This window comes from Phalaenopsis equestris, unplaced genomic scaffold (genome assembly GCF_001263595.1).
Source record: "Phalaenopsis equestris unplaced genomic scaffold, ASM126359v1 Scaffold000761, whole genome shotgun sequence".
In the NCBI taxonomy this organism is placed as follows: Eukaryota; Viridiplantae; Streptophyta; class Magnoliopsida; order Asparagales; family Orchidaceae; genus Phalaenopsis; species Phalaenopsis equestris.
Genome location: NW_018165201.1, coordinates 2,570,724 through 2,583,588, shown reverse-complemented (window position 1 = coordinate 2,583,588; position 12,865 = coordinate 2,570,724). Strand labels below are relative to the sequence as shown.

The following is a 12,865-nucleotide window of genomic DNA, read 5'->3' as shown; positions in this document are numbered from 1 at the left end:
CATCGATTTCCGTGCAAACTGTGTGCGCGTATAACCCCGGTAATATGGGTGTCCCTCTTAGCTAAAGTTGACGTTCTGGACGCGTCGGCGCGGTCCGTTTCGTCATCCGAGGTCGTTCGGGCGAGTTTGCCGGCGGACGAGTCAAATCAAGTCAAAGTCGTGTGTGGTGCAGTGACTGTGTGAATTACAACATTCGCGAGTAATCGAGTCACAAAGGGTTCACCTAAGGCTGTTTGATCCTATAAAAACTCATTTTCAGGCCCTCTGCATGTTGGTCCTTAGCCCTTGCAACTAGAAGTTGAGTGCTTGGAACCACTCATACGAGTTCTTCACAAAAATGAGTCAAGAAGTGGCTTGAAGTTCTACGGGAGGTGGGCTCCTTTGCTAGTCCGCTAGGATGGTCAATAAGAACTCCTAAAGCTAGATCCTAGGTTCTAAGAGTAGGAGACTAAGATCTCACTAAAAATGAGGTCAACAGAAGCTTTCCTTGGACTTGGAAGCTATAAATAAGAGTCCCTCCCCTCATTCCAATCTATCCAAGGTTTCAAGCATTCAAGCTCTGCAATCTCTCTTTTCTTAGTGAAGCATTTTCCTCTCCAACTCTTCTCCACATTCTTCTTCCAAGAGTGCTTTGTGTTCACGAGTTGTGAGGGTTAGGCTGATTTAGTGCTAAAGGAGAGTGCTAAAGCCGCACGGGTGACTAGGGAAAGTTAGTCTGTGACAGTAAGCTCTTAATTTTAAAAGCTCAACTTTGGGTTAATTTAACAATCGAGACTTAAACTTTAAAATTCACATTGACTTTGATTTAAAACTTTGAAATTTCAAGTTTGAAAAGTCCAAAAATTGATATTATCTTTAAAAATCTTAAGAGCCTAAATTTAAAAGTCCAAATTTTAAAATATTTTGAATTATGTAGACTTTAAATCTCAAAATCACGAGGCTTTAAATGCTTTTAAAATCCTTGGAGTCTACATTTCAAAAGCTCAAATTTTCCAAATTTTTGAAATTTCAAATGATTCACATTTTATTTTTAGTTTATAAGCCCAAAAATTTCGAAATTTTCTTTTATCTAAGTTCGTTTCCCATGCATGAATGTGAAGGATTCATATGGGATTTTCTTTAACAAGAAATTAGCTCCAGTTACAACAGCATCCATTTCGTCCAATTTATCAAGAGAAACACCTAACTTCTCTTTGAAGATATCAACAAACTTAAAGGAACCACCGTCTGTAGCCTTGATATCCACATTCATGCTTGTTGAACCTAATCCTCTACTGTAGAGCAACCTCTTTGAGCGGATAAAATCCAGGCACTCATTCAAACGACTTGTTTGGAACTTCATAAATCTGAAGTGTCCCCCAATTGCCATTCTGTGGCTCTTAACCTTCGTGTTCTCTTCGAAATAAACCAATTTGATCAAAGTTCCTCTTATGTCGACAACGAGAAGGGTACTATTTGAAGATTGGTTGGGAAGTGCAATCGGAGGATTCTGCCCCTCAAGATCTCCGCATATCGACGCACCTTTGAGATTCAACAAACCCTTGTATTGCGTATTATCGAGGTTCAACTGACCTATCGTAACTCCAGATCAGCTAATTTCGATGGAAATAATATGTGAATAACTATCACTAATTATATAGAATTGCAAATAGGACAGTGGCGTCTCGATCAAAACACTATAGTCTGTTTTCGATGTGCAAAGAAGAAGGCAAGGGCAGGATCGGTCGAGGGAAACAATCATGGCAAGGAGGTGCGGCGTCAGCGCGAGGTTCTCTAGCAGGGCAGTGCAGAAGGAGAAGAAAGATGGGAATTTCAAGTTGCTATATACCGCAATCTCGTCGTCGCCTTCCCAATTAGCACTACTTGTGATTGTATCGCAAAATGGCACGCGAACAGAGTTCGGGCGGCATCTGCATCCAGGATGCAAAGCGGACAAAATCCCTCAAATTGTATCTGACTAAATCCAGGTATTGTGGGCGGTCCGTTTCGTCATCCGAGGTCGTTCGGGCGAGTTTGCCGGCGGACGAGTCAAATCAAGTCAAAGTCGTGTGTGGTGCAGTGACTGTGTGAATTACAACATTCGCGAGTAATCGAGTCACAAAGGGTTCACCTAAGGCTGTTTGATCCTATAAAAACTCATTTTCAGGCCCTCTGCATGTTGGTCCTTAGCCCTTGCAACTAGAAGTTGAGTGCTTGGAACCACTCATACGAGTTCTTCACAAAAATGAGTCAAGAAGTGGCTTGAAGTTCTACGGGAGGTGGGCTCCTTTGCTAGTCCGCTAGGATGGTCAATAAGAACTCCTAAAGCTAGATCCTAGGTTCTAAGAGTAGGAGACTAAGATCTCACTAAAAATGAGGTCAACAGAAGCTTTCCTTGGACTTGGAAGCTATAAATAAGAGTCCCTCCCCTCATTCCAATCTATCCAAGGTTTCAAGCATTCAAGCTCTGCAATCTCTCTTTTCTTAGTGAAGCATTTTCCTCTCCAACTCTTCTCCACATTCTTCTTCCAAGAGTGCTTTGTGTTCACGAGTTGTGAGGGTTAGGCTGATTTAGTGCTAAAGGAGAGTGCTAAAGCCGCACGGGTGACTAGGGAAAGTTAGTCTGTGACAGTAAGCTCTTAATTTTAAAAGCTCAACTTTGGGTTAATTTAACAATCGAGACTTAAACTTTAAAATTCACATTGACTTTGATTTAAAACTTTGAAATTTCAAGTTTGAAAAGTCCAAAAATTGATATTATCTTTAAAAATCTTAAGAGCCTAAATTTAAAAGTCCAAATTTTAAAATATTTTGAATTATGTAGACTTTAAATCTCAAAATCACGAGGCTTTAAATGCTTTTAAAATCCTTGGAGTCTACATTTCAAAAGCTCAAATTTTCCAAATTTTTGAAATTTCAAATGATTCACATTTTATTTTTAGTTTATAAGCCCAAAAATTTCGAAATTTTCTTTTATCTAAGTTCGTTTCCCATGCATGAATGTGAAGGATTCATATGGGATTTTCTTTAACAAGAAATTAGCTCCAGTTACAACAGCATCCATTTCGTCCAATTTATCAAGAGAAACACCTAACTTCTCTTTGAAGATATCAACAAACTTAAAGGAACCACCGTCTGTAGCCTTGATATCCACATTCATGCTTGTTGAACCTAATCCTCTACTGTAGAGCAACCTCTTTGAGCGGATAAAATCCAGGCACTCATTCAAACGACTTGTTTGGAACTTCATAAATCTGAAGTGTCCCCCAATTGCCATTCTGTGGCTCTTAACCTTCGTGTTCTCTTCGAAATAAACCAATTTGATCAAAGTTCCTCTTATGTCGACAACGAGAAGGGTACTATTTGAAGATTGGTTGGGAAGTGCAATCGGAGGATTCTGCCCCTCAAGATCTCCGCATATCGACGCACCTTTGAGATTCAACAAACCCTTGTATTGCGTATTATCGAGGTTCAACTGACCTATCGTAACTCCAGATCAGCTAATTTCGATGGAAATAATATGTGAATAACTATCACTAATTATATAGAATTGCAAATAGGACAGTGGCGTCTCGATCAAAACACTATAGTCTGTTTTCGATGTGCAAAGAAGAAGGCAAGGGCAGGATCGGTCGAGGGAAACAATCATGGCAAGGAGGTGCGGCGTCAGCGCGAGGTTCTCTAGCAGGGCAGTGCAGAAGGAGAAGAAAGATGGGAATTTCAAGTTGCTATATACCGCAATCTCGTCGTCGCCTTCCCAATTAGCACTACTTGTGATTGTATCGCAAAATGGCACGCGAACAGAGTTCGGGCGGCATCTGCATCCAGGATGCAAAGCGGAAGGAGAAAAATATAGAAGTTTGGAATTCTGTGTGTGCCGCGATCTCTTCCTTGCTTCTCTGGTTAGCCCTAATCACTATTGTATCACGAGTGGTCCAGGGGTTTCTGCGACTGAGCTTGCATAACGAAGAGTAGACGACTGGTTACCGTGCAGTACAAGAAGTCAAGCGAAGGTGAGGAACAATGGAGTTTCAAAGATTTTTGTGTGTTGCAAACTTGTTGTTGCTTGGAGATAAAGACAAGAGTTGGTAGATCTTCGCTGAGATCCCGTTGTTGTTGTTCCTTGCTAGGTATGACGACACCGAAGGAGTTGAAGTGGGGAAAGAAACTGAGACCTCCGTATGAATGAGTGGAAGCAGTTATGGGGCAGGATTAGTAAGAGTTCAAAATCTAATTAATTATTTTTCTCTTATTTTATTTTATTTTAAGCGTCAACATACAACCTAATTTTTGTCATACAAAAAAATGCGCTTTAAACTATTTTTTTTCACAAGTTCACTTAATTATTTGTGGGTTTATTTATTTATTTATTTATTTATTGCTCTTGAACAATTTAAGATGTGAGGATATAATTTTGGAAACATTAGGAGGTGCGAACACTTTGGACTTCCCCTAGTAGTTGCATAGTAAGTAGATTTTCATCAGTCATAATTTCATGTACCTTAAGGTTGGCATATCATATAGGGCAAAAATTTCGGAGAATTATTTTTTTATATTCTTCATAATAACTCAAAATTGCTTCTAAAGGTTTTGATAGTGCTAAAAGTGCTCTAATTAAAGTTTGTAACCTTAAAAATTAGCCCCGTGCCTCAAAAGTGGCTAAAAAAGGCATATTCATTCCCATAAGTGGGCTTGAACATTTATTGGTTGTGCGGTATGCATGTGAGGTGAGCAGCTGCTACTGTGTTGTTGACTGTTTAAATAAATATAAATAAATAAATAACGTAAATTAAGTTAAAAACTCAACCTACTTCCAGCTCTAACAGACTCATAAATGTTCGCGTAATTTCTCCTGTTTGAATTGTAAAATCTATGACAGACTCTCGTAACTCCTCCCTCCCTTTTGGTCACAGAAAAATCATATAGTAAACAATTTTCATTTTTGTCTGCAAATCCCTCTTCTCATGTATTCCTCTCGAGGCCAAAGGATCCTTTCTGTACATTGTTCTCCCTTCACTTCATTCTCTTCTCCTGTTCGAAACCCGCACGACAGAGCCGAAGCCGTTCTTGCATTTGTCATTCTAGTCCCTTCGTTTCGCACGTAACAAATCGATGAATCTTCATTACTTCGTTCAATCTCTGAACAAAGCCGCATGATCCTGACCTAACCATCACATACCTTCTCTCTTGTGCATAGAAGGTTTACGACCCCGACACAAAGCCCTGCCTCCTCTTTCTTTCGTCACGCACAAATCTCACAATCTCACAACCTTGTCTCTGCCTTACCTGTTTGAATAGAGATAGTCGATCCTCCACTACTCCTGCTTTCTTGTTCCAACGACAGGATCACAGTATTCAGAGTCTTTTGAAACTCCCTGTAGTGAAATCCTTAGCTTTTCCTCTCTTCGCTTCATCTTCTTTCTCCAATTCGAAAGCGCATGTAGAACTGAGGCGCTCCCAACTTCTTAAGGATTGAAGCAAACAACGGAAGCCCTTACCTTCTTTATTGGTCCTCCTCTCGATCGCTTTCCACTCTTTCTTATTATTCGAGCTTCAACCTGACCTCCTATGTTGCACCATCGAAGCCCTCGCCGCATCGCCCAAACTGCACTGCCTCCCTTTCTATGCTTTGCAACCGAGCCACTTTCGAAGTGTTTCACATGCTCCTTTGTGCTCCAACCCTTAGTATTAGTGTTTTTCTTACATTCATATTGTATAAACAAAGGAAAAGAAAAAAAATCAGAAAAAGAAAAGATCTATATTTTATTTTGTTGTCCCTTCGTCAATCGCCTATTACGTTGCCATCATTGAGTTTTGCTTTAAAAGGTATAAAATTGGGCAATAGGATAAATTTTTAAAATGTTCTTTCGAGGAAGTGCAAGTTTCTGTCATTGGGAATTAAGTAACGTACGGGATCTCATTTGAAAAATTTTATAAGATCAGCGGTTTTAAAATACCCATCTTGGGAAATGCAAGTACACTTCTTTGGGAATTAAGTATCGTTTGGGAAAAGTAAAGTACTGGTCAGGAAAATGCTTGCTTGCGATTTGACACATTTTACAGGTAAATTGAAAGCTCATTGCATTTTTTAAGACCTCAGGTTAAATGCATATTTTTGTTCCCTGACTCTAGTGTTTGTTGTGTTTTAAAAAATAAAAATTTTGGCTATCAATTTTGCATTCATACTAGGTACATGCATCCATACAATAAAGATATTTATGTAGCTAATGAGTTTGGATGATTTTTGAGATAATGTCATTCTAAGATATCTTTTAACTTCAATGTATTATCTTAAAAGACTTTTAATTACTTGATAATTCTTGTATTCATGTCAAAATATTAAATTATACATTATAAGAAAATAAATTATGTAATCACATTTTGTAAGTGTCCCAAAATTCATGCAATCACATTAAACAACAACATCAAGTTGTATGCACATTAACAAAATACACCTGCATGGGCTTCAGGTAAAATATTAAATGTTTTAACGAATAAATTAGGAATGTTGCATTTGTTAAGGCCAAATTTATATTCAAATGGTTAATATTTTGAATAGTTAATCGTGTCTCCGTGTTAAATGGCAAGGTTGTAAGTCACACCCAATTAGTCTGACCCTTCTCACAAAAATTGGAGTTGAAGAGTTTAGTAATTCGAATTAAAATATATCAATCTTAATATAAGAATTTAGAAGTCCAAATCACCTAATTTAAACTTCCTTATAATGACAGGACTTGACGGAACTTATTTCCTAAATAGTCTAAACCAATATACTCAAATGACCTGAAATATAAAATATTTAAATGTTTAAATCCTTGATAATGATAATGTTGATTAAAAATCTCAATCGGAGGGGTTAATTTCAAAGCAAAATCTAAGTTTTCAAGTTAACACTCAAGTTAAAATTGATCACTTGGATTTTTAAGCGAACCCTATCCACTCTCTGCAATGGTTTGTCGGGGGTGATAAATTTCTGAGTGATTTCAGTTCACAAGGAGCGAAGCTCACATCGAGTGTACCATTATTTGACACCAAAGTAATTTCACGTTAGTATGAGAGTGACTCGGGTCCTTTGTCAGCGTGGTATTGCTGTCAAATGACACCACAAAGTAGTTGTTATGACCAAAGCCTTTTGATCAGTGGTTGCCATCAAATAACACCATTATATCGTGGCCATGGCTACAACCCATATGTTTCTCAATGATTTTCTACTATTTGAGTTTGTGAATCATAAAGGTATAATTGATTTACACAAATCCTTTTATCAGTTAAGGTTGAATTAAATTTGTTCCTTTAAACAAACATCTATCCAAGTCTACAAGGATCCCTGAGACGACGCATCCCGTGGTTGCTGATAAGGATCTTTCAGTCAAGTTGGTTTGATTACCTCTTCTGTTTAAGAAGATCAGGGATCATGACAACCCAAAAAGATAGAACCATGTGATCTTGATCGGGTTCGTCATCATTTCCCCACCATCCGCATTAAGCTTCAAGTGATAGATTTTATAATTTAAAATATATTTCTACTGCTATTATATGTTGATTATTTAGTGTTAAATGTCCAGCCTTAATCGAATTTGCTCTTCTATTATTGGGAGGGGTAATTAACCATAGGGGTTTGCGCTTATGAGAAACCTCTGACCACATATCAAAAAGTTCTCACAAAATGATGACTAAATCTCTGGGTAGTGGCTTATCTACCATTCCATCTGCCTTCCAAAACTTTGATCCTCGAAACCTTCTAAAAAAAAGAAAAGAAAATGCAGGCTTTTGGGAGTCGAAATTTTTGGAGCCAACATGTGTGTTTTACATTTTTTTTTTGTATATTTCATTTCTTTCAAAGACTTTTTCTTCTTGTCAAATGATAAAAACAGTTGAGCTATATAATTCATTCAATCTAACAATTTATTTAAAAAAACAGGTCAACTTTACTTTTTGTATGTGAAAGTGACAAACGTTTTGGAGCAAGGTATAACGTTCATTTTTTGAAAATGTATTAATCAAAATAAATATAATATCATGCACTTTAAGAAGTTCTTTATATATTTGGAATGAAATTAATGCTTAAATTAATGTATTGAGCATTAATGACTTAATGACTAGAGACTTGGTTCCTGAGAATATTAGCTCAGTTCCTGAGAATATTAGCTCATATGTAGTTCAACTATGGTTGTGCCTAGTATGATAACTATTTATTGTATCAGAATAGTCTTTAGAATGACGTACGTGTTTTAGAGTTGCCTTGGGTGCACATGAACATGAACTTTGAACCAAAGCATGTAATGACTTTTATATGGCAATGTTAGATCGATTCCAGAAGCTCCTAGTGCAGAAGATGAAACTCCTGCCTGTGGAGAATGAAGCGGGATGTGATTGTGGAACATAGAACGATGTTCAAGCTGAATTTGAAAGCTAGATTCCTTGTTCTACCGTGATGGTGGGATGGGATGGGTGGGGATTATGTTCTAATTACATTGTAGTGGGACTTTTTCTGTCTGTCGTAGTTGCCAGTTCATTGTAAGTCATTTTTCTAATATTATTTTAACTAGAATAAATTTTATTTTGCATGAGAACTGTTTATATGTTATTATTTTCTTGTTTTAGTACTTTTGCTTTGGTTTTGTGTATTTGGAGATTTATTTTTTTGTTTTGCTTCTCTAGTAGTGTTGTATTGTCTTCTTTTTACAAGTGGTGTGCCTGTAGCTTGTTCAGGAACAGTGGTGGATCTCCCTCGCCAAACGCCTCTTATACCCTTCTAAATGTTGTTGACCTTGCAAACTCTCATTCCCTTGTTGTTCCACAACCACCTCCCTCTCAAACCCCCCTCTTAAAACACCTTTTAGGAATCATAGAACAAAATAAGTTAGAATGTTATTATGACAATATATTTTGCAAATGCTTCACAAAGATCTAAAACATAAAACTTCAATTCATAGTAATTTGCAAGTTTTCAATGACGCTAACTTCAAAACATGCTCAAACCTTTTACTCAAAATTTCTATATCGGACAATTAGCATTTGTAGATTTTTGTTAAGTTTATGTTTGTATTAGAATGATCAATCATTAGTAGCTAGGGGCCTTGTTTTTGGTATTAACTTATTATAATTTTTTTTTCTTTTTGTGCTTTCCACACTTGCACATGTATACTTGTTTTGGATTTTGTTTTTTGGCTTGGGTATACTTGTATTTTTTGGGCTTTGTTTTGGTGTGGGTTGTACTGTGGGACGAGTAACCCCTAGGGTTGAGTTAAATGTATTTTTTGGATTTTTAGACAGGGATCCTCCTCCCCTCCCTTATTTTTGTACATTTTCTTTATATTAACACGTAGGGAGCCACCGTTGTTCTTTCTTGCAAAAAAAATAAAAAATAAAAAAAATAATATATAGCTAGGGGCCTTATTTTGGTATTAACTTATTATAATTTTTTTTCTTTGTAGTGTTTTTGGGGAGACACCATATATATATATATATATATATATATATATATGTACTTGTTTTGGATTTTATTTTTTAGCTTGGGTATACTTATATTTTTTGCGCTTTGTTTTGGTGTGGGTTGTATCTTTTCTTTATATTAACACATAGGGAGTCACCGTTATATATATTATATGTATGTATATATCTATGCGCGCCCCTATTGAAAGGTTGAACAATCCAAGCTTTCTTCGCCACTTCTTTATCTACACTTACCAATGCATACTTATTCCTATAAACTTATGAAAATAAATCTTTGAAACACCTCCAGATTTGCATTTCCAGAGGAGGAAAACGATAGTCTGAAGAAAATTGCCAAGCTTGAAGATCCGACGGATTATTCACGGCTTGGACTGGTGGTAAGCCATTCAGAAGCAACTCTTTCATAATTCTTCTTAGCAGAATTCATGGCTAGTAATTTCAAACTTGTTTATTATGAAAACTAACAGCCCAGAAGAGCAGATTTAGACATGAATCAACATGTAAACAACGTCACCTATATTGGCTGGGTCCTTGAGGTAAGGCAACACACTAAACCCTGATTTACTCATCAAGTAAAATGCCAAAATGATTTCCTTTGACTGTTTACATTGAGTCATTTTAATCCCATAATCAAAAAGTGTGAAATCAGTCGCTTGATTTTATTTTAATGGGGTTATATTAAAAAAAGGGGCCAATTCCTATGTATTTACATATCTACCTCCTAAACTTCAATTTTTATATCTATGGAAGTGTGAAATTAATCACTTATTTTTATCTTAGTGGGGGTTAAATTAGCCTTCCCTTTAAAGAGTTTGAAGACTATCTAAACCCATTTTAAATAAGGGGAGTTTACCTACGCAGCACCTAAACTTTATGTATTTACCTACACGCACCTAAACTTCAATTTTTACGGGTGCAACACCTAACTTATCCTTTTCTCACTGCGGGAACTGTGAAATACACCTTTTTATATATAGGTAAGGTGTTTTATCGGTAAAAATTGAAGTTTTGGTGTGTGATAGGTAAATACATAAAAGTTTGGGTGCTGCGTGTGTAACTATTCCATTAATAAATGGGGCATTCACCTACATACCACGCAATTCCTATGTATTTCCATACTTAATAATTATAGTTTTTATATTTATACCACCCAAATCTTTCATATAACATCAAAAATACATTTTTTTTAATACTTATAAAACGTGAAATACCCCTTTCCAAGCACATGCAAGGTGGCATTGATCTAAAAATTGAAGTTTAGCTGTTAGATATGTAAATACATAAGAATTGAGTGATATGTACGTAAATCTTTTATTAAAAAATGGGGCATTTGCCTACATACCACGCAGCTACTATTTATTTACATTTTTAACACCTAAACTATTCTTTTTTTACATTTATGCCATCTAAATGTTTCATATCACTTAAAATATATCACTATTTTGACTTTTAAAAAGTGAAATATACATTTTCATGCATAGATAAGACGGCATATACCTAAAAAACATGATGTTTAGGTGTAAGATATGTAAATACATAGGAACTGAGTGGTATGTATGCAAATCTTAGTGATTTGGGGACTAAAACTGACATATTTATAGACTCTTAAGGTTAAAACAGCACCTCTGCAAAAACATCACGTGACTATTTTGACATTTTCTTTTTACTCATCTTCATCTTTCTTGTAAAAGTTGTTCTTACCATCTTCCAATATATGTTCCCAGAGCATGCCCCAAGAAATCATTGACACGCACGAACTCCAAACCATCACCTTGGATTACCGACGCGAATGCCAGCACGACGACGTGGTCGACTCACTCACCAGCTCAAACTCAGAAGAAATCCTACTTTCAAAGAGCATCAATGGCCACCCGTCCAAGCACCAACATAGCCATGGGAGCGGTCATCTCCATTTCCTGCACTTCTTGAGACTTTCAGGCACCGGCCTGGAAATAAACAGAGGGCGAACTGTCTGGAGGAAACTCATCCGGTAATATAATACGTCAAATGTTCTGTTCTGCAATTTATTTTTGCTGCTAATGTCATTTTCTATGTTTTGGAATTCTGCTTGTTGCTTATCCTTTTCATGAATATTTGATTTTGGTAGCCAACTATGTAGTAGATTTGAGATTTGAGAAATAAATGTGATTAATTGTTGGATTAAGTGCAGTGAAAATTAGTGTTATAATGGATTTGTGCTAATAAGTTTAATGTTGAAGAATGATGAGAATTTGTCAAATATAAAGATGTTGAAAGAAATTTAGATGATTTTGATTTGTTAGAAATGTTAAAAAGCAAAGATTAGATGTGGTATGTATGTAAATGCTCCAAAGAAAAGAAGATTTACATGCATGCCACTCAATACCCCATGTACTTACATATCTATAATACCTAAACTTCAATTTTTGCATCTATATACATCCCACTTTACATAAGCATGAAAAAGGTTTGTTTGCAAAAATTATGTTAGTGGGGTATTTGATGTGATATAATGATTTGGTTGGTAGAAATGTGAACAAAAAACAAAGTTTTGGGGGGTTAGATATGTCAATACATGAGTTGAGTGGCATATATGTAAATGCCCCCTAAAAGAAAAAACGGGGTTGATTAATTTGCATAATTTGAATTTTTGTGAGATCTTGCATATAACTGAATTAACACATTCTATTGCATGAGTAAATTGGAGAGAATATAAAGTAGTTACAGCAATGATTTAGAAAAAGCTTACGGTAGGATTCCAAGAGATATCCTTAAGAGAAGATATCCTTAAGAGATATCCTTAAGAGAGTTCTTGAGAAGAAATGTGTTGATATGACTTATATTCAAGTCATTAAAGATATCTATACAAGAACCGGTACCTGTGTTCGAAGAGGAGTATTGACCAAATAATTTCCTATTTATGTTGGTTTACATCAGAGATTGACTTTAAGCCCATATCTTTTTGCTTTAGTTATAGATGGTCTTACTGGACATTTACAGGAGGATGTACTTTGGTGTTGGTTTTTGCTGATGATATCCTTCTCGTGGATATACGAGAGAAAAAGCTCAGGGAAAACTTGAATTATGGAGGTTTACGTTAGAGTCTATAAATGCCTTCGTTTGAGTAGAACTATAACTGAATACATAGAATGCAATTTTAGTAGTAGTATCTATAGTGACAGAAATGTAACTATGGGTGATCAAATTATTAAAATGTGTGAATGCTTTAGATATCTAGAGTCTATCGTTTAAAGTGATGGTGGTGTTGATGGGGATGTTATTAGTAGAATTCAAGCTGGTTGGTTGAAGTGGAGGAATGCTTCGGGCGTATTATGTGATAGAAAAGTATCGCTTAGACTGAAAATAAAATTTTATAAGATGGTGGTGAGACCTGCAATGCTCTATGGCGCTAAGTGTTGGCCTTTAGAAGGAAGCATAAAACTACGTTAAG

The 12,865-nt window shown here is 36.2% G+C and overlaps 1 protein-coding gene across 1 annotated transcript in view; it reads left to right on the top strand.

Annotated features, from left to right (window-relative positions):
• The window catches only part of LOC110030882 (oleoyl-acyl carrier protein thioesterase 1, chloroplastic-like), a 48,133-nt gene extending 36,521 nt beyond the window's left edge, over nucleotides 1-11,612 (top strand). The window contains exons 5-7 of the mRNA XM_020733842.1: nucleotides 9,725-9,812; nucleotides 9,903-9,971; nucleotides 11,160-11,612. Coding sequence (XP_020589501.1) covers nucleotides 9,725-9,812; nucleotides 9,903-9,971; nucleotides 11,160-11,429 — 427 coding nt within the window. The 3' untranslated portion in view covers nucleotides 11,430-11,612. The remainder of the gene's footprint in view (nucleotides 1-9,724; nucleotides 9,813-9,902; nucleotides 9,972-11,159) is intronic.
• Nucleotides 11,613-12,865: the final 1,253 nt, after the last annotated feature.